General features: G+C 39.1%; 1 protein-coding gene across 3 annotated transcripts in view; it reads right to left on the bottom strand.

The window, feature by feature from the left end:
- STK26 (serine/threonine kinase 26) overlaps positions 1-17,114 on the bottom strand; it is a 52,260-nt gene extending 35,146 nt beyond the window's left edge. The window contains exons 1-2 of one of the 3 annotated variants that reach the window (XM_054472482.1): positions 16,939-17,114; positions 16,688-16,838 (exon numbers count right to left, since the gene is read on the bottom strand). In XM_054472482.1, the coding sequence (XP_054328457.1) occupies positions 16,688-16,729 (42 nt within the window). In that variant the 5' untranslated portion in view covers positions 16,730-16,838; positions 16,939-17,114. Of the gene's footprint in view, positions 1-15,907; positions 16,144-16,687; positions 16,839-16,938 lie in introns of those variants that run through there. The other 2 variants (XM_063660822.1, XM_063660823.1) reach the window with 2 other exon arrangements.
- Positions 17,115-22,349: the final 5,235 nt, after the last annotated feature.

Here is a 22,349-nt window from a genome sequence, read left to right as displayed (position 1 = left end):
CCTGAGATGTTAATTGTAGGGTGAAGACACTTACTCAGTACAAGGAGGAAACAAATGTGATTATATCTGACACTTAACACTCCCTATTCACTTTCCTTCTCTAATAGATGTGGCCATCTAATTTTAAATACTGATAAAAGCAATTAAGCCTCTCCCCTGTCCTCCCTTATATTACTTTATAAAATGCTCCCATTTTTATTTTATTTCTCTAGACACCAAGAAAAATACTAACATGTGTCTGCACACAAACATATAAATGTAATTTATCATTCATTGTCATTACCAATACAACATTCTATGTAATTCCATGGTTAAAGTGTATCTCTAAAAAGCAAACAGAAACATATCTGCCTATTTACTCTGATCTGAGGTCTTTTCTTGAATTAAGCATCACAATAATGGAAGCAATAGGCAAGTCAGTTACCTTAGTAAAGTAAAAATCTTTTCTATTGTCATACTATATCCACAACCTCAGTGAAAGTACTATAAAATGCTTCCTTTCTTTACATCAGCAATTCTCAGTCAGGCTTAATGCCCCAAGGCAGGGATCGGCAAACCTTTCCTGTAAAGGGCCGGATGCTAAATATTTCAGGTTTCGTGGGTCAGGTACACTTTACAGTCTCTGAGTCTCTGTCACATCTTTTTTAAATAACTCTTTTGAAATGTAAAAAATATTTTTAGCTTGCAGGCCTCACGTGACTAGGTTACAGACAGTATTTGGCCCTCAGATGTAGTTTGACCACTGCTACCCTAAAGAATCCTTATATGAAAAAATTAACTGCTGTCTGGGGCATCTAGAATTGGGCTTCCTTATATGTCCTTCTTGAGAGAATTGAGAAGACAGTAACTCAAAATCATTTTCTGTTTTATGGTTCAGATGAGGAATTCTGGTTGAGAAAGGCTGCATTCAATTAAAAAAGCTCCAAAAGCACTACTGGAAGATGGTAGATGATTATTATTTTCCAAAAATACAAGGAATCAAAATATTTGCCAGGGAGAACCTAAAAATTCAAAATTTCAAAGAACTTTCCTTTTGTCTAAAGCATAAGCCAAACATTATAGCCTTACTGCCTCTAAGCAGAAAATTAAATACACACAGTAAAAGCATAATTACACATTCATTGCTTCAGTTAAAAATTATTTACATCAAATTCAAAATTTGCCTGGAATGAGTACCTGATCCCTTCAATATATAAAATGTTGCATGTACGCTGTCTTTTACAAATAATAACCTAGTCCCAACTCCTGAGTAGAATCTCCAAAACTCAGTTTTAGAGCTTAAGGATTTCCTATGCAATCCCTTTACTTTACATTTGCAGAAAGGCACACAGGCAATTTCACAGTATAGTGGAACAGCATACACTACATTCTTTATTCTAGTAGTTAGGAGGAAATGATTTAGTGTCCTATCAGGAAAAGAAAAATAAAGTATCAAGCTCTGGAACCACTTGGCCATATTAAATAAGAGCATTCTTTCACAATTGACAGATAATCTTTTCAGTTAAAGAAATTTTTTTAAAATATCTAAAATGTGCTTTATCTTTCAACCAAGATCACACCTATATTGTAATTTCATGATGCACTACCATCAAAAATACACCCCAGAGTAATCAAATTAAGATACTTCTAGTTATACAGATTGACCCAGAACCCAGGCATGTGGGTGGACAAAGGGAGAGAACTGTCTCTATCCTGGAACAGGATAGAGAAAACAGTGGCAGAAAACAGTGTTTTTTTGTTTGTTTGTTTGTTTTAAGAATAAAGACATTTATACCTTTTAAACTACTGCAAAGTTAAAAGTCAATAATGTAAACAATACAGTATGTAGTATCTGTAAATATTCCTAGAAAAAAGTAATTGGACTACTACTATTTAGAACTCTTAGCCAAAACATAAATCAAGTGGTGCTAAAAAGTCATTAGGCAAACTTATTTTAGAGTATATATGAGATGCTACTCAGCCTTGAAATGCTCCACAGAACTGTTTTAATCATTCCCCAATCATTCCCCAAGGGAGACCTTTAATGCCAGAACCTACTGGAAAAATAACAATGATATTAAGTCCAGTCATTTTAAAGTGAGCCTCCTCTTTAGCCCCCCACTCCCCACAAAATAGCAGTTCAAATTAGCCAAGTAAAATCAAGTGATAGATATTCTGGCATCTTTCTTTGTTAATGAAAAATATTTATTTTGGCTACAAAGGGGAAAAAAAGGCCACCCAAAATGACTCCAAGTGTCTAGAAACAATGTATTGGCCCAATACACATGCTACCAAAATTGCACATCTTAAATAGAAAAGCAGCTGTAATCACCATTCCCATTATGTTAGATCTTTTCCCTGATCTTTCACAAGCTTTCTACCAACGAAAAAGACTCTTTAGACATTTTCTTGCCATAACAAATTAATTATGTAAATGTCACTTTTATCACAAAACTCACACGCACCAAGAAAAAACAAATGACTATTACCTCCCCAATTTCCTTTTCTGTTAGCTTTTTCTCCTCTCTGCAGAAAGTAGAGAAATTTCCCATTCTAAAAAAACACAGAAAGAATTCTCAATCTTTAAAGCAAAGGATTTCCCCTTCCTTGGAAATACTGTTTTTCTGTTCTTCCAGAGTCCAACACCTTTTCCCTCACCTACATTTTCTGTTTCCTCATGAGGCAGCAGTAATCCTCTGTTATTATGAAATTCTACCTTCCCTAAGCAGGGTTTACATCGCAGCCTCCAAAAACGATGCCTGAACCTCAGCAGATAGAAGATCCATAGCAACAGCGGTAATAGTTTTTTTTTCACTTGCTATTACCAGAAATCACAGTCCAAAAAGACGACCATGGAGGTGTCACCTATGCTAAAACCTCGAAATTGATTCATTATTTAACTAGTTGAATCCCACGTTTTCATTTTGTGTGCCCTTTGAGAAGCCTGTGACAGAGTAAAAAAGATCTTTCAGTGACAGTCACCATTTTTCATGAAGAGATAAATAGTTAAAAAAAAAAAAAAAAAAAAAAAAGCAGCTCTCCGGGTACAAGACTTTGTTTGTCACAGAAACAGAATTCAATGCCTGGTCCCTTCCATTCTCTATCCCTTAGAATCTATAGTGTTAAGTACTTATAACAATTTGAGCTTCAAAATAAGAGCTTAGACAATGATGACAAGTTTCTGTGAAGTAGAAGTCACTCGTTTACTGCCCACATATCTCTGATTTTACTAACAGGTAAACAAATTAGTATATATCAAAAGCAGTTCCTTTAATGCAATGATTTTCTGTAAAACTATTCTACAGGAAAAATTAAACAAAGAATTGAAAATCTTGATAAATATAATCCTAGATAATGTTCAATTCAATCCTAATTCGCTAAAACTGCTTAATATTGGTATTGAATTTCATTAAAAGCCACTTCCCATGATCCGTACTCTGTATGTTACAGACTGCTGTGAGTTCAATTTCTTCAGGAATACTAAGAGTTTAAATATCAAAGGTAGAAAGAACTAGCCACAATAAACGTGCAACATGTGTTACAATCAAAGTGCGTCATGTGTAAAATCCTGACAATACTATTATATATTTAGACATAGGTACATGCTCACAGGTTTTTACCTTCCAGTAAATGAGGTTTTAAATGAGGTAAAGAATTCTACATATTTTCCATACATCTTCATATAATAAAAATATTTAGCAAGTCCATGGACACCACAATTTTTACTGAATACATATTTTTTACATAAATTACATTGATTTCTCTTAATTCACCGACCTTTTTAAATGACATTTTCAAATGATATTTTTCTTCTCCTTGAACACAGTGAGCATCCTGTTACTCATTTTTATTTTGACAATGCATTTTTCCACTTTTTAAAAATAGTTGTATCTACTATTAGTATAGGTTATTAAAAACTCTATAGGCAAATGTCAAGCCTTATTTTCACACGACAGATTAAAAGTATTTTCAAATGTAAAATATACTTCATGTGCAATACACATTGAGGGTGCATATATACATTCATTCATCTATCCATTTATCTATCTATCATTTTCCCCAGCAAATCTTCACAATGAAGTGTAAGGTATAAGGTAAACATATCAGCATTTTTACATCCAAATAAATTTAACTCCCTGAAGAGGAAGCAAGTCTCTTAGGGATTCTAGTGATAATTAAATACGGCTTAAATTATTATTATTATTTTGAGATAGCATCTCACCCTGTCGCCCAGACTGGAGTGCAATGGAGTGATCTCAGCTCAATGCAACCTCCGCCTCCCGGGTTCAAGTGATTCTCCTCCCTCAGCCTCATGAGCAGCTGGGATTATAGGCATGCACCACCACACCCAGCTAATTTTTGTATTTTGAGTAGAGACAGGGTTTCACCATGTTGGCCAGACTGGTCTCGAGCTCCTGACCTCAAGTGATCCATCCACCTTGGCCTCCCAAAGTGCTGGGATTACAGGCGTGAGCCAAGGAGCTCAGCCAAAATTTTTTAAGAGAATATTTCTTCACATTCTTTTGCACATCCTCATTGGTGGCAAATCTTTGATTCTGAAGGATGGATTCGTTTTTGTTGGTTGTGTGTTCATTTTAGAAATTGAAAAGTGATTTAGGTCCAAAGTTGGTGAATGAGGTAGGTAAATCAAGTTTGCTCACATTGTTTGGTGTTGCCCTACTTGCTTCTCTTATTTTCAGTTCTAATCCTTTGTTTGAACTAAACTCAGAGCTTTCCTACTGGGTACCTGTTGGCAAACGATAATATATGCATCCGACAGGTATACAGAATATTTCAGAGAGCAGAAAAGGCCATTTAGGAAGTGGTTTGATATTTCTTTAATGATTCAGAAGTAACTTCCTCTCCCTTCCAGGAATTTACATATATAAATACAAATTGGCTTTGAAATGTCAGGATTGTGAATGAGTGTGTGTGTGTGTATGTGTGTGTGTGTGTGTGTATGCAGCCAGAACTATTAAGTCTGGTTTGTTTGTGTTTTTTTTTGAGGGGGGGACATAATAAGAGGTCTAAAAATCTCTACCTGTGGGGGAAATATTGCCACTTACTGGCATTTAAGATACTGCCATTTATATCACTTTAGCCAAGTTGCATTTTAGCAACTATAAGCATAAACAGATTTCATGTTCTTAATAAGGGTCTGCATTTGAAGATAAAAGCATTAATGAGCTGTTTACTACAGTAAACACCTAACCATACTGAGCATGGTAACATAATTCCACAGAAAGGTTCTATTTGTAAGAATTTGTCATCTAAGGGGCTTATCCAGACCAAAACAATAAAAATAAATATAACAAAATAAACAATAAAATTATTGTAAAATTTATTATAATAAAATTATATAACAATAATAAAATTAAATCAATCAATAAAAACTGAAGTAGGTTACTTAACAGCACACATGGGCCAATGATAACTATATAATGATGAGGATGGGTGTTTGCTAAGTCGCAAACCTGCCTAGATTAAGGAAAACAGAAGTCATGGGTGACCATGAGATTTTGGAAGCTGCAGAACTTAACACAAAATTGAGTTCAGCTTCTTGGAAAGATAACTGGAAATCTTGTTGTTTTCATCTCTCACAATTTCCTCTACTATCCTCACATAAGATTCGCCAGTCTCCACCTCCTCTCTTCAACAAACGTGTTACTGATTGCCTCTGCTTGGATATGTGACCAGCACTTCAAATTCAACATTCCCCAAAATGTACCAATTTTCTTCCAAACTCAGCCTTATCTCTGACTCTACTCTCTCATCATGTTTCCTTTCTTCTCATATTTAAGGGGTCGCCAATGTCTATTAAAGTCATCCTTGAGTGGTGCTCAAAGTGCTCCCCAAATTGGCAGAGCAGCTGAGAACTCATGAGAAATGCAAGTTCACAGGCTTCACCTCAGATCTATTCAATCAGAAACTCTGGGACTAAGGTTTAGTAGTCTGTGTTTTCGCAAGCCCTCCAGGTGCTTCCCATGCATGCTCCAGTTTAACCATCACTGACCTAGATTAAACCCTTATCAATTAAGCCTTCCCTTATCTCCAGCCTAGCCTGTTAGGTTTCCAACAGCCTAATGCAATCTTCCAAAACAAACAACGTTATTTCATCATTTCACTATATTGCTAAAAAAAATAAAAAATAAAAACCCAAACCTCCTTGTTATGGACTGAGTAAAGAATAAATGTCTCAATCTGGCATTCAAGGCCCTTTACAGTCTAGCCCTAACACCATTCATACCAATCGGTACCTACACCAAATCTCTCTTACACAAGGAGCCTGTGTGTGTCCCCTTGGGCCTTTTCTCAGGCTTGCCTCCTACTCTCTTTTAAAAGTCTGTTGAAGGCCATCCTGCCGAGAAGCAATGTAGTGGAGTAGCAAAACACGAATGCCTAGTAGAAAGGTATTCTATAAATGATAGTTTCCTTTCTTACTCCAGTCTTCCTTGGGATGGATGCTTCTACATCAGATTCTATCTTATTTGGGATTCATTACTACTGTTCTGCATTGTTAGATTTCTAAATGTGTAGGTGTCTAGTCACTCTGGTTAGAGTATAAACTTCTTGAGCTCAAGGACTCTCTAATATTTTTTGTATTTCAAAGATAGACAGCAAGCACTCTGTCCTACCCAAAGCAGGCCTTCCAAACTTTGCTGCTAATAATTTTCTGGCTTAAATCAAACCACATAGATTGTGTGTGTAAAAACATAAAACCTGGGTCACCACTGTCCAAGCTGGTAAAGTCCAATGTATTACCATTTACTGACAAGCACATAAGAAAGCTCACCACTAAGTTCAAACAAAGGATTTGAACTAAAACTAGAAACTCAAACAGGATCCTAATTAATGAGTTTGCCAAGTGTTCTTCCCATGGGGTCAGTAGCACTTAAAAAGCATAAATTTGAAATATGCTTATTTCCCTGAGGCTGTCAGATACATTGACTTTAGTCTCTTTAACCACAACAGGTCAAAGTTCTATTTTCTGTCACCATACTTAGTAGTATGTGTGCATACTTTGCTGATTGGTTTCTTTTGTGCTTCTGCTAAAAGTTAAGGCAGGCGGCAGGAAATTGAGATCAGGGAGTTTAGAAACTTTCCCAGCTCTAGTGGGCAGCGATAATGATGAGGCAGAGGCTTTGGGAAGAGATTCTGACTTTATGGTTTCTATTGGCTCAGCTCCCCTAAATTGTCTTGCATTAATAACAGCTTATGCTCCACCTGATTATCTATATTGCCCATCCCACCCCCACCACCCACTGCTCTGTTATTTATACTATAGTGCATCAAGCAGTCAAACCTAGCTTAATATAACATACTGTAAATTGATACGTCCCAAAGCAAATGGTTTAGTGGAAAGCTGGGGGTGGGAAGAAGGGTTAAAAAGGGACTAACAGAGAAACTCAAAAATGCATTTTCAAAGAAAAATCTGGATGCCTCTAGATGTTCTTAAAGTATTTCCTCCACCTGCCAAAAATTCACTCCTAGGATTGTGTTACCAGGCACTATTGAAACCTGGTAGAGTAATTCACTAGCATGCTTAGAAATTTCCTAACACATCTAGTGTGGTGTGGATTTCAAATTCAGTAAAACTTCATTAAGTTGATACTGGGAAGCTTTTTCCATAATTCAAAGCAACCGTTAATTCTTTGGCTAGACACCCTATTGTTCCATAATAAACAAATTGAAAAAAAACCCCATTGATGGTTGAGTTGAACTCAACGCATTTCAGTCCTTTGTATTTTAAGTTAATAGGGTTGTACTTGTACAGATTTCTTTTTCCCACTTTTTCTTTAAGAGGTAATAGAAGGAGAGGGAAAAATTTAAAACACTGCTGACAACACACAATCTCTGTTACAAGGATCACAAAGAAAGGCTGAAAACTTTTTCTGTAAACATTTTTCATGAGAAAAATGCAAAAACACAATGGCTTCGATTTCCTCAACAGCACACTTTTTAAGATGCTTGACCAAAAAAGAGAAAGTGAACATATAAAAAAGATAATTAGACTATTTTCAACTCTTTCATCTAAGCAATCTACAATTTTGTTACTCTGGGGCCCAGGAAGTATGAACCACCGTTTTGTTCTAATTTTGCCAGACTACCCAAAGCTAAGACATACCAATGGTTAACCTGATATTTTGAGACACAAATCCTTCTCATCCACGATGCTATGATAAATGGAGGAAAAGAAAGGCCAGCAGGCTGCTGTCAGGGGAAGGCTGGAACAAGTCCAGAAAAGCCTGAGGGGGAGTTTTTAGATGCATCCTGTAGCTCTATCCCCGGCAAGGTATATGCTAGTGAGGGGTGGTGGGGAGAGGCAGGCAGGAATGGAGGACAGGATATGTTTCACATATAGGTTTTCTGGTTTCTCTGAATGTTCGCGTCAGGTGATTTTGCTAAGTCATATGTGGTTTTAGGGAGGGACAACAAAGGGGATCGTGGGTAGAGTTAGCTGTCAATGTGCCCTTAGTTTTATGTTTAAATCCAAATTTGAAGGCATTTTCCTACAGAATCACTCTACGTTATAGGAGTATTGAGAGAAATTAGTTAATATCTTCAATAAATATTTGATTTCTACAAGCATTAATTCAAAGATGTGGTTCCTGCCATCTAACACTTTAGTCTAAAATGGCGAATGACCAAGTGAGAAATGCACAGAAGATAGGGTTAAGAACGGATAAAGAAAATGTGGTATGTATACACAAGACAGTACTATTCAGCTGTAAAAAGGGATGAGATCCTGTTATTCACAGCAACATGGACGGAACTGGAGGACATTATATTAAGCCAGGCACAGAAAGACAAATACTGCATGTTCTCACTCATATGAGAAAATAGATAGTAGAATTGTGAGTATTAGAGGCTGAGAAGGGAAGCAGGAGGGGAAGATGTGGACAGATTGGAGAACTAACACAAAATTACAGCTAGATAGGAGTAAATTCTATTCTGCAGTACTGTAGGGGTGAATATGGTTAACCATAATTTATTGTATATTTTCAGAAAGCTAGAAGGGAGGATTTGGAATGTTCACAGCACAAAAAAAAGATAAATGTTTGAGGTGACAGATATGTTAATTACCCTGATTTGATCATTACACATCATATACATATATTGAAATATTACTCTCAGTTGGGCACAATGGCTCATGCCTGTAATCCAGCACTTTGGGAGACCAAGCATGGTGGATCGCTTGGGCCCAGGGGTTCAAGACCAGCCCAGGCAACATGGTGAAACCCCAAATTTACAAAAAAATACAAAACTTAGCCAGGCATGGTGGCGACCACCTGTAGTCCCAGCTACTCAGGAGGATGAGGTGGGAGGATCACCTGAGCCTGGGAGGTTGAGGCTGCAGTAAACTGTGATTGTGCCACTGCACTCCAGCCTGGGTGACAGAGTGACACCCTGCCTCAAAAAAAAATATTACTCTGTATCCCATAGATATGTATAATTATTACATGTCAACTAAAATAAAAGGAAAAAAAGAAGGGGTCAAAATTTTAGTTCTGTGTATTTAATTGATTTTTTAAAAATGATTTACATTCTGCCACTCCTTCAGAGACATTGTTTTACATGTACCTGTGGTGGAAATTCTTCAAGTCTTAATTACAAGAAATGAAAAGGCGTTTGTTGTACTATAGCTAATAATACTATTATTTTTTGTTAGCCTAACACCATTTTTCTAGCAACAAATAAAACCAGTAAAACCACCACTCTTTCAGAACACAGAACTTAGTCAAAAACTGCTATCAAGCTGTCTGAAATTCTGTTAGATTTCCATTTCTTAAGGCATAATTCTCTGTAAAATGTGAATATCCATGGAGAAGTAAAGCATTAAGCCATTAATCAAAAACATCTTAGTGTGTGTGAAATTATCAGATTCTTTCTAATGTGACAGTTCAGACAGGAAAGTAAAACAGTTTTTTATTTATGTTTGTTTTTTGGGGAGTGGGAGGGAAGAGGGAAGAAACAAGAGGTAGATAGGTCCAAATCACCAATGAGAGGACCCTGAAGAGTCACGGGAAAGTACAACTAGAAGGAAGGAGAAAAGCAGAAGAGATGAGGGGAGAAACAAATTTGCCTGAAATCAGCCATGATTACCAAGAAAGCAATGAAGCTCATTTTTCTCTCAAAGTCTGTGGAAGACAAGAGAATGAGAGCTTCAGTGTGTGTGGACAGATGATTAGTTACAAGAATGTTTTGCTAGACATATTACACATAATACATGAAAATCATTTAAATAAGTATAGAGTCTACATTGTACACATATAAATTAGTCTTTAAGGTGTACAGAGTTCAGGCATTGTACAATATTTTTAAAGAAACAGAATTTTAAACAGTTAGAAAAGTCCACTGTACAGTATAGTGATTAGCCAAGATTTTACATATAATTCATACCTAATGGTATAAAGAAAAGTGAAATACATGGTCCCTGCCTTCAAGAAATGTACAACCTCATTTGGGAGGCAAGTATAACATATATAATTAGAGAAAATCTAAGGCAGTATATACATTAAGGACAAGACTGTCTACTACTGACAATAGACAGAATAGGTGCTTGGAAATAGAAGAGATTTCTATAGCCTGAGACATTCAGAGAGAGTTCACAAAGAAGGTAAGATGGAGGACCTTGAAAATCAGGTAGAATTTGGCCAATCACTGATTATTGAACTGTGACTGGCATGGTAGAATTAAAGGGATTTCTTGTTGGGATGTAGTGGGAACTAAGTATAGATCTACAGAGAGGAGCCATATAACAGAAAGTATGGAAAGCTGAGCAGAGGGCTTTGTGCATCATTGGGGTGGTGTGGGGTGGTGATTGGGTTTCAAAAGAAAAATGTGGGTTATCAAGCAGGAGAGAGATGAGATAATGGCAGTGTTTTCATGTGATTAGCCAAGCATTGTTTTGCAGGATGAACTGCCCCCATACATCATAACACCTTTTACAAAGGAGCTCCAACTCCACAGATGATAGTTAATTCATCCTAATAACCTCTCATTGAGGCAAAGGAAATGCAGCTTTTATTATTCCCCATTTTGTAGATGATTTGCTCAAGGTCACTGAATATGAAAAGCAGAATAAAAAATACAATATCACAATGTTCAATGGTTCCTAAGTACCAGCTAAATTATATTCTCTCATTTGCTGTGACTCAAGCAAGAGAAGTACATGATGATGGACCTTTGTACTCAAGTGCCATTTCTAAACTCTGATTACTGTTGAAGGCACATGTCCTATCATACCCAATTCCTGTTTATTCTCCCTACAGTCCCTACTCCCCTAGTGTCAAAAGTTCTAACTACCCCCGCCTTCTCTCAGCTAACAGTCTTTGATTATTTTGTTCCAGCTGGTCTTCTGCCATTATCATTAGCATATTCAACATCTCTGCATTAAACTACTCAATAACAAGGACAATAATTCGGGTTCACCAATGCAAAGCAATGCTTTCAACCTCAAATTGCAAATCTGATTATCCCCTTAGGGAGGTGTAAGGGAGGTAAGAACTCCACATACTGGACTCTGGTACCAACCTGAATTCTTTCTCCAATGTAGGCTTCCCAAAGACTGTTAAGTAAAGAATCTCCCCCATCCCCCACCACAGTTAACTCTCTAACTTGACACGTGTTCTCATCCTTTCATACATCTTAAAGCCACTCTTACTTTTCTTCCAACCTATGTGCCCTGTCTCATGAGGGCCCTCACTTCCACGTATTCTTTCTGGCATTATGAACCTCTCCCTCCTTGATGCCTCTAGTCCTTCATTTTCAAGTGAAGTGCCTGGCATAGAGTAGATGCTCAGTAAATATCTGATTAATGACCAAAGCTTCAGTTCTACATCTTCAACTACTTATTGGACATATGTACTTTGTCATCCCATTGTTACCACAAAATTCACAAGTCTAGAACAGAAATCCTTAACTTCCTACCAGATCTGGCTCTTCCCCATTACTTTCCAATTTCTTTCAGATGTATCATAAGTCTCCCAGTTCCCTCATATTCAACACCACAGTCTTTAACTTTTCCTTCTGAAACTAGCTAATTATTAAGCCTGGTAACTAATTTTTTCTTCATAGTACTAAACATATGGAAGGGAACCTGTCCATGGAAGGCCCATTGCATCTGTATAACTATGATTGACCCATTGAAATAGCCTCTGTAGCCAGGCGCAGTAGCTCACGCCTGTAATCCTAGCACTTTGGAAGGCCAATGTGGATGGATTGCTTGAGTCCAGGAGTTGGAAACCAGCCTGGACAACCAGTAAACATTGTCTCCCCCCGCAAAAAAAAAAAAAAAAAAAAAAAAAAAAAAAAAAACATAAAAATTAGCCAGGCATGGTGGCGTGCACCTGTAGTTCTAGCTGCTCTGGAGGCTGAGATGGGTGGATTGCTTGAACCCAGGAGGTGGCGGCTGCAGTCAGCTGTGATCGCGCCACTGCACTACAGTCTGGGTGACAGAGTGAGACCCTGTCTCAAAAAAAAAAAAATTAAAAAAGAAGAAATAGCCTCTGTAGATCAAACTGCCTTCCCTCTCTCAATCCTCCAGTTGATTCATTCATCCAATTTTGAGATTTCTCTTCCGATATATAACTTGGTACATTGAGTCTCCCTTACTCAGAAATGTTTAATGGCTAGTTCAAAGGCCAAAATCCTTCCCTGGCATTTAAGGACAATCATGATCTGTACTCAATCCAGTTTTCCGACCTTATCGTGTCTCATTTTTCTAGAGGAATTCTCTATGACAGCCCAAATGACTTTATCCTGTTCTCAAAGATTGTGTGTATGTGTGCATGCGCTCACAAATGCAGTGCACCTTTCCTTATTTATATTGTATACATATGCTCCTTGACTTAAAATGTGGTTATGTCCCAATAAACCTATCATAAGTTGAAAATATTGTAAGTTGAAAAGGCATTTAATACAGTACACCTAACCTACCAAACATCATAGCTTAGCCTACCTTAAACGTGTTCACAACATTTACAGTAGCCTACAGTTAAGCAAAATCATCTAATACAAAGCCTATTTACAACAAAGTGTTGACTATCTCATGTTATTTACTGAATACTGTATGGAAAGCGAAAAACAGAATGGTTGTGTGAGTACCATTGTAAAGTCGAAAAATCCTTGTCTGTCTACCTCTGCTGGGGATTTTTCCTTGCTTGGAAATGCCCTGCCCAGTGTGCATCCTAACAAGACTTTGGGGTCAGCTTACTTTCTGGAAGCCTTCAACACTTCCAGTGAGAAACTTCTATTATACTTACAGTGAGTTCACAGATTTTGCATTATTTGATATTTCATGTGCTAGTTTTAACAACTCAACAAGATTTTAAGATCTTTAAGGGTAGAACATGTAATATACGTCAGTATGCTTCCCAGAACCCAGTGATTATGTTCACCAATGTCGGGCAGTGTTTCCCACCACTTAGATAAAAGTCTTCAATAAAGTGATCATTAACCATTAAACTTCATTTCTACTTCTTATCTCAAATGACAACTAGATTTAAACTGTACCACCTTGGTCATATTTAAAGATACATGAAGGCTAATTTTAAAGTTCTTTAGCAGAAGCTTTAAAAGCTCTTTAACAAGAGGCACAGCATAAAGCATAACATCTAGTACTCTAACTCAACATTTAACTTTATTCTTCCACCTACATCTTACGAAAGATTTAACAATCAACAATATTCTAAATGAAAACTTGTCCTCAAAAATACTATTGTAGGTTCTAAGGGGAAATATCTTAAACTTAAGTATGATTTATAACTGAAAACTTCAAAGAAAACAGGGTTTGAATCATTAAAGAGTAAATATTTGAGTGGAAAGAAACAGGTTTATTGGTTTTTTTTTTTAAGTTGTACTTTAAATATTTTCAAGAGTTCAGCTACTGGTATGGAAAATTCCTCTAGTTACACACTAAAGAAGTAAGCACAAATTAAGTACAAAAAACTTCATATCCTCAACATTTGGTGTAATATGGCAAAATATGTTCATTACCACAATATTAAGAAATATCAACAATATGAGTTTGAATAATTAATTCATAAGGAAGAGTTTGAACTGGACGAAATCCTGGGTTTTCTTTCTTCACTCCAAGTTTCTTTTCTATTTTAAACTAGTGGCAACAGCAATTTCTTTGTTTGAAAGTCAGGAATGCTGGAAATCTTAAGTGATAGAACAGGTAGCTGGGCTTCTACTTCACGTCTCTCCTCAGAGGGAGAAAATAATTGTGGATAAAGTAATTTTGTTTGTATTTCTGGAAAAATCATTTTTCCCATCAATCTTCATAATTCTCTAAAATAAACTGTTAAAAAGTTATAGGCTGGTCAGCTACCTCACCCCGATTTGTGGAAACACTATACCGTAATTTCAAGAACATATGGCTAACTCAAGTTTTCTAAAGGTCTAAAAGTTGCTCCTAACGCCTTCATAAAACTGTAGGAGAATTTTACAAGCTCACGATAGATTTCTGCATCTCATCTGCAATATTTTGCTACATAACAATAATAAAAATAGTCTAGGTTCAAGAGTCACACTGCATGCTATCAAATTTATTATTAAGGTATTGTACAATTTCAATTATGGAAAAAACTGTGTGCTGCACAAAGTGCTTAAGAACTATATTAGAAATAAAATGGAAATAAGAAGTTAAGAATTTACCATTTCATTAAGATGAAGAGAATGACCAAAAAAAAAAAAAAAAAAAGATTCCTCTCCTCTTTGCTAACGTTGAGATGTTTGCCCTACTCAAATTAGGTGGGACAAAGTAATCACAACTCAGAGGGCACAGAGTGAAAGGCAGAATTTGTGATTTAAAGTATGTGATTCACATTCGAATCCACATTAATTAAGATTTAAAAATTCAAGAGATAGGCAACTCAGATAATTAAACAAAGCAGGGAGCAATCAGAAATACTGAACGGCAAGCAATTCCTAAACCATATAAATTCAATAAGGTCAAGACAAATAAAATAAAGATCAGAAACCATTTTCCCCTCAGCACACAGAGTTCCTCAGAATCACAAACTTGATGAACTGGAGGCACTCACTCTGCTGACGCACGCACGCAGGCTCGCGCACACAATGGAGCGAGAAGCATGGAGACCCTCAGAGACAAACTTCACATGTGCATCGTTTTACTCTCCACAGAATGGAAAGAAGAGCACGGTGAGAAAATGTCACTTTTTCCCAGATCAAACAGCAAAACTGTACTTAGTATTGTGAACTATGAATTCCCTTGACACAATCAAAGGCAGAACTGAATGAATGGGGTGTGGGGCAGGGTGCGTGGGGAAAAGAGGGAGGGAAGGAGGGGGGAGGCCGCCTGAGAGGAAGAAAGTTTAAGGCATTTTGCAAGGCTTGAGTGTATTAATCTTTTTTTTTTTAAGCCCTACTATTTCCTATTTCCCTTTCTCTCTCTCTCTTTATTTAATATACACTAACTTCCTGAGACTCAACCCAGACTTGCCCTAAATGCAGCTGAAATGTCTGGTGTTTAGGACACACCAAGAGTTCTAGGTGCACAAATAATCCCATTTGGGGAAAGAATTTAAAAATCACTTTTGTGGCCATTCATAAAATGAGAACACTAAAAAAAAAAAAAAAAAAAAGAACTCCATGCATCAATAAGTAAATTGAGGCCCCAGTCTACAGCTCTTTGATTTCTACTAGAAATATAAGCTATTTACTACTAAACATTTTATTTTTGAACTTCAAAAAAGTTTGTTTTCACATTTTAGATCATAAGAGACTGAGGCTTCAGTGGTTTTCGCCCCTAAATGGGTTGTTTGGGCCATCTAGCAAAGGAAAAAAAAATAGAACATGAATGCTTTAAAAAGTTAGTAGATTTGGATAACATTTAGCAGATAGCCTAAAGTGCACCGATTTAAAAACATAACAGCATAAAAAGTTTTCTGACATAGCTTACCTTTAATAAAATGAAAATATAATGGGAGGGGGTTGGGCTGGGTAGACTTCAAGTAACAAGTTAGGTCCCATGCAGTAGTCCCTTGTCCAAGACAAAAAGCTTCCTTTAACCACATGTAACAGTCATCTTGGGGGAAAGGCACGGAGGGGGCTGAGAAGTCATCACCTCAGCGACTCTGAACAGAACCAGCATTTCTCACGCCACACTATGGGCTGGGCTAGGTCGGGGAGCAAGCTACAACTTTGCCCTTAAGCAGCAGTACCGAAAGGGAGAAAGAGGTCACCTCTCTCTTAGCCCTACGCACACAGGAAGAGCCCAATTCAAGCCGCCGCCGCCGCCACCCCTGGTGTTGCCCCGCCCCAACTTGAGTGTGTGTTTGGGGTGGGGGGTGTAGGGCACTCACTACTCGCGTTATACCCCACAAATTCCAAGGCACTTCCATCTCGCCCAGGTTACGTTCCGCCCCCCCATCCCCAACCGTGCCAAGCTCAGCAGGCGCAGGTGTCTGTGGCTCTGGCCTATTTTTATACCCCCCAACCGGCCTCAATCTCCACCTAGTTGCGCGCTCCAGTCCCGCCTCGCCTTCCCAGCGAAGAGCACTACCTAGCCTACACACCAGGAAACACCTCGAGCCCTACTCCCAGGTCACCTGGCCATAGTGACCGGCCCTGCCCTCAGGGGAGCCCTGGGGCCGTCCCTTGTCGCCGGTGCCCAGCACCGAGGGCGCACCGGGCTCCCAAGCAGTCACGTGGGCGGCGGGGGCGGCCTGCGCTTCCTCACCTGCATCCCAGGCACTTGGACAGCCACCGGCGAGTGGGCCATGGAGGCGAATGCTGCCTCGCTCCGCTTCTGCGGCGGTGGCGCCTTGGGTTCGGACTGGCTCCTCCTCCGGGGGTAGTTCGGCGGCCCTCCCAGGCTTTTCGATCGGGGCCTGGGAGGACACACAAAAGTGGGGTTACTGGGCTGGCGGCGCGTAGCCCGGGGCTAGGAGGTGGGCTGTTAGCGGCGCAGCTCCCTGGGACTCAGTCTACCTTTCTGGCTCCCGCCCGCCGCTGAAGCAGCCGCCTCCGCTGCTGCTCCTCTTCCTGAACGCCGAGCGCTGTGAGTGGTGGTGGCTGGGACCTGGGCTCGAGTGATGCCGCTCCTCTGCGCCTCGCCGCTTTAGGAAGAGGAGGTGGAGGCGCCCCAGCCACCCGCCTGCTCGCCTGGCCTGGGAGGCGGTTGGGGGCGGTTCCGCCGTTGGCCCTGCCCCCGCCCCGCAGCCGGGCGGTGTCGCGGGAGCCAAGGCTCCAGGCAGCGAAGGGGTTTGGCTGGGGTTGCTGGAGTCTGAGAAGCTGGAGACTCACCCGGCACGCGGAGAGGAGAACCCAGGGACCCGGAGACCTGGGACACGGCTGGGCCTGGGAAGAGAATGGAAGAGTTTGGGAAACCCTGAGGGTATGAGGGCGCCCCAGATGCGGCCACGTTGCAGGGAGGCGTGCGAGGCTGGGGCACATGCAGCCTCGGAGAAGACTTGAGCTGAAACTTGGGGAGTGTTGGAAGTCTTTCTTGGCTCCCCGGCCTGGCCAAGGGTAGGATCACAGATAGCCGCGGAGTCGGTGGACCCCCGCTTTTTCCCGCCATCTGGTCTCCTCAGCTGGGGGCCGCGCCTCTGGGCAGATCTGTGGCCACACTCTTGCTTTCCCTAACCCCAAACATGCTTCAGGTGACTTCAACTTAAGGTTCCCCCTACCTCTTGGGCTATCACTTGCAGAACTGCCAAACTAGGGCTTCTCTCTACCACAAATTCTGCACGTGTAAGGCAGAGGGAAATTGGAAAACAGATGGTATATCGGCAGAAAAATTGATGAGGATAGTAGAGGCTTGGGAAATGAGATTGGATCGTTAGCAGTACAGGTTATTGAATTCAGCATACACTGCAGTGGTTTGGTAACTCCCTGCCTCCGCCCCATTTTAAGTTCCACTCCAGGAGAGGGAGACAGGCTCTTTTGAGAATACTCTAACAGTAGCGACAGTAACACTGGTAACAATAGCAACAGGAATTTCATTATGAAGGCCCCTTTGGGAACACGTAAAGGGTTAATTACTTTTTTAAAAAGTAATAGTCGAGTGCCAGTTTAAAATGAAGATGAAGTTCCTTACCTTGAAATTTGTTATGGGTCTCTACGCACCACACGGTGGGGGGCCTCTAGTGGTAAAAGGTAGTTTCTCTTCTTCCTTTTAAATCTTTTTCAGAGAATAGTATATGATTCTTATCAATATCGTTATTATTAATGGATGTCATTTTCATTGTGCCAGGGACTGCTAAGTGCTTTCTATGTGTTATTAATACCTTGCTGAACCTGTACAAGGGCCTTCTGGAGTCTTATTGATTTCCCCTCATTTTACAGATGAAGAAAAAGGCTCAACCAGGTTAAATAATTTGACTGAAATGTCACGCAATTAAGAAGTGGTACAGCTGGGAATTCAGACGCAGGTCCCTCTGACTGGTGATAAACTTACTACTTTCTCTATGGTTTCTGTTTGTGTTTAATGATGATAAAGGGTACAACTGCATTTTCCTTACTCCTAGTTCCCCAAGTCCAGCCCTTCACTATTTCTAACCTAATGGTAGGCTCCAATCTAGTCTCGATTTCCCACCAACCCAGCTCACAACATTGCCAGCCTGACCGGAAACCTGCAGTGCCACCTAAACTTTTAACGTCCATAGAAATCCGAGGGTTCTTTTGCTCCCTCAAAAGCGCAGATTTTGATCTCCCAAGTCTGTACTGGGCCCAAGATTCTGCAATGCTGCTAACAGGCTCTCACATGGTGATGATATTTAGATCACACTTTTAAGTTGCAAGGGTCTGAATCAAGCTCCATCATTTAAGACCTGTCTCAAATCTCACCTCCATTGACCCTTCCTAGTTGCTCCAAGCCCTCCTTCAAACTCCTCCAATGTGAGCAGCGCTCACGCTGTAGTTCTTTCTTATTTCATATATTTCATTTGTTTTGTCTGCCCATATTAGGTCCTTGAGGCCAGAGATCCAGCCTCTCTTACATGAGAATGATTCAGGTAGGATGGCAGGACTCTGAGGGCAAGCTTTTTTTACATTTTGTCCACTGCTGTATCCCCAGAGACTAGGTTCATGGCACATAGTAGGCCCTCAATAAATAATTGTTGAATGAATCAATGAACTTCTTTTGAATTCTCCACTGAGTTTACTAGGTGCATAATGTATACACTATATATTTTATTGATGTCAGGTTAAACCCCTAGGCATTGCCCTTACTGAACATTTAAATTGTTCAGTTTATCGTGTGTTACATCTTTCATTATTTAGTCTCCAAAATTCTTTCCTGCTAGTTTAATTTCACAACTACTTATGAGCCAGTTGTATAATTTTGATAGATAAGTAAATTAAGCATATCAGAAAAATGACTTTCTCTGACATCATTCTGGGCCAGAGTTATGTAACTATGTGAAAGAATAAAAGCTTAATGCTGAGACCTGGAATATTGAGCCATTTCCTGAAAGACATTGAATTTGAGATCTTAGTGAGCTTTTTAGCCTTTATTTAGGTTTACTGCTATTAAATAAAGCATCAGTTGTTGTTATAATTGATAGAGATCACTTGAGTTTTTACATGGGATTGCTTGTGGGCTTTTAAATGATTTTTCCTGTGTGTGTGTGTGTGTGTGTGTGTGTGTGTATATCTACAAATTAAATCTTGTGAAGGTGTCAACATTTGAAAACAATTCAAATTTTATGAGCATTAGAAACTTTTTTTCCACTTTGAACTGCATTATTTCTCAAATTCTTAAATAAAATGTCAAGAAATTCAAGTATGCTTTTGTTACACACATACACAAAGGAAACTTAAATATTTTACTTCAAATTGTCAGCCCAGGCCAGGCGTGGTGCCTCACCCCTGTTCCCAGCACTTTGGGAGGCCGAGGCGGGCAGGTTACCTGAGGTCAGGAGTTTGAGACCAGCCTGGCCAACATGGCGAAACCCCATCTCTACTAAAAATACAAAAATTAGCTGGGCATGGTGGTGTGTGCCTGTAATCCCAGCTACTCTGGAAGCTGAGGCAGGAGAATTGCTTGAACCTGGGAGGCAGAAGTTGCAGTGAGCTGAGATCATGCCACTGTACTCCACCGTGGGCCACAGAGCGAGACTCCATCTCCAAAAAAAAAAAGAAAAAAAGTCAGCCCAGAGTCTGATAATACATTACAGTGTATTCCCATAGTTTAATGGAAAACGTTTCTTGAGGGGAGATGCAACTTAGGCTTTTTGGTCACACGTAGAGTGTAACATAGCACCTCAGATAGGATTTGGTACCTGCTTGATTGATGTGACCTGAATGGCTGTGAATACTTAATAACCATATAAATAAAATAAGATTACATACAGATTAGGTAAGGTTTTGAGTAACATTATACACAGATTAGGTAAGGTTAGTGAATTTCGAGTTAGACAGTGTTCTTGAGGCCTCAAAACTTAATAATTTAAATTTGGCACCTGGTTTCAATTTCCTGACATTTGTCATACTCTCTATTCAGGTTGAGTATCCCTTATCCAAAATGCTTAGGACGAGAAGTGCTTCAGATTTTGGATGTTTTTGGAGTTTGGAATAATTGCATATACATCATATCTTGGGTATGGGATACAAGTCTGAACATTAAATTCATTTATGCTTCAGATACACTTTATATACATAGCCTGATGATAGTTTTATACAATATTTTTAATTTGTACATGAAACAAGGTTGGTATACATTGAACCATCAGAAAGCAAAGGTGTCAGGTATGGAATTTTCTACTTGTGACATCATGTCAGCACTCAAAAAGTTTCCAATTTTGGAGCATTTTAGATTTCAGATTTTCAGATTAGGGATGCTCAACCTGTATTAAATAGTTAACTTTACCCATGTTTACAAATATTTACTGAATTGACTGGTTCTTAGCTAAAGTGTAGGTAGATGGAAATGGCCAAACTTTAATATAGGCGACAGTGAAATAAGGGCATGTTTTTCAACTAGGAGCAATTATGCCTCCTGGAGAACATTTCTGGGTATCACAACTAGGCAGGTAGGTGCTACTGGCATCTAGAGAGTGGAGGCCAGGGATGCTGTTAAATATCTTACAACGCACAGGGCAGTCCCCACAAGAAAGAACTATTCAGTCCACAGTGTCAATAATGATAAGGTTTGAGAAACCATGCTCCGCAATTTTTGCATTAGGAGCTGCTAACCAAGAAACAGACTTGAAAATCATTGTTCTCTGAAGATTTTAGCTCAGTGTTGTGGCTGGGACCAAATAAAGAAAAGACTCGTAAGATATTGGGCCACATCAAGTGGGTAATAGAAACAAAGCAGTATTCTTATTTTACCTCTGTAATGAACCATAGATCATCTGCCCCCTAAAAGTGAATACAACTTAATGAAAAATAATGTTGAACAGAAAATAACTTTAAGTAAAAAAAAATGATTTTTTTAAAAAAGTTAATTACTGAGCATGTTCTAATATACCAGGCATTACCTAGCCTTCAAATATGTTAACTCATCATGATAAATTTGACCTCTTATTCTACTTTACAAAATTTAAAGGTAGGGTTTCACATTTTGGACTTACACATTTTGAGCCTAGTGACTATGATGAAATGGATAAAATGTATATATGTATGAAATATAATGGCAAATTGATATACTTACCTGAGTATTTGAAACTAACGAAAATTATCTGGGTAATTCTAGAAGCTCACCATCCAGTGATGGGAATATTTTGATTCAAGCTGCGGAGTCTACTGATATTTGGAAGTACAACATTCAAGGGCCATTTTTTATTTTAATAAAAGCATAGATGATACCTCAAATTTACTGTTTACTCTCATTGGGCATCAAGTTGGAAACCATGTTATGATAGTTCTTGCAGATGTCATATGTATCGTTGCTATTGTTCCAGCATAGCATCCCAAGGAGAAACCTATTGAATCAGACCTTGGTCAAGGAACATTAAACCTTAAACATTAAAACTGTGTGACTTCTGAATTCTCCTGAATAACCTTCCACCTTTTGTGGTTTGCACAATATACTATCATAGTATTATATATAATGGAAACTATACTATCCAAGACATCCCTGCTGAATATTCTGTCTAGCTTTACTTCCTGATGCTGCTGAGGGGAATAGAACAACGGAGGAGGTGGGTGGAAGCAGATGCCATTTAAGCAGTTTCCTGCTTATAACATTTCTTTACATATATGCTTACTTGCTTTGAAATGTTTGCATTTAGGTACCAAAAGCATCAAGCTCATAACTTCTGGCCTTTACCAATTGGTTACAGACCTAAGAGAGGTAAGATGGCCTGGACATTCATTTGCACACAGAGGCAGGAGTCAAAAGATGGAGGAGCTCCCTTCCTGATTCCAGTTTTGCTCCTCTGCCTAAACTCTCA

This window comes from Pongo pygmaeus, chromosome X (assembly GCF_028885625.2).
Source record: "Pongo pygmaeus isolate AG05252 chromosome X, NHGRI_mPonPyg2-v2.0_pri, whole genome shotgun sequence".
Classification (NCBI taxonomy): Eukaryota; Metazoa; Chordata; class Mammalia; order Primates; family Hominidae; genus Pongo; species Pongo pygmaeus.
Note: the sequence above shows the minus strand (reverse complement) of the source record. Positions and strands in the feature narration are given on the sequence as shown.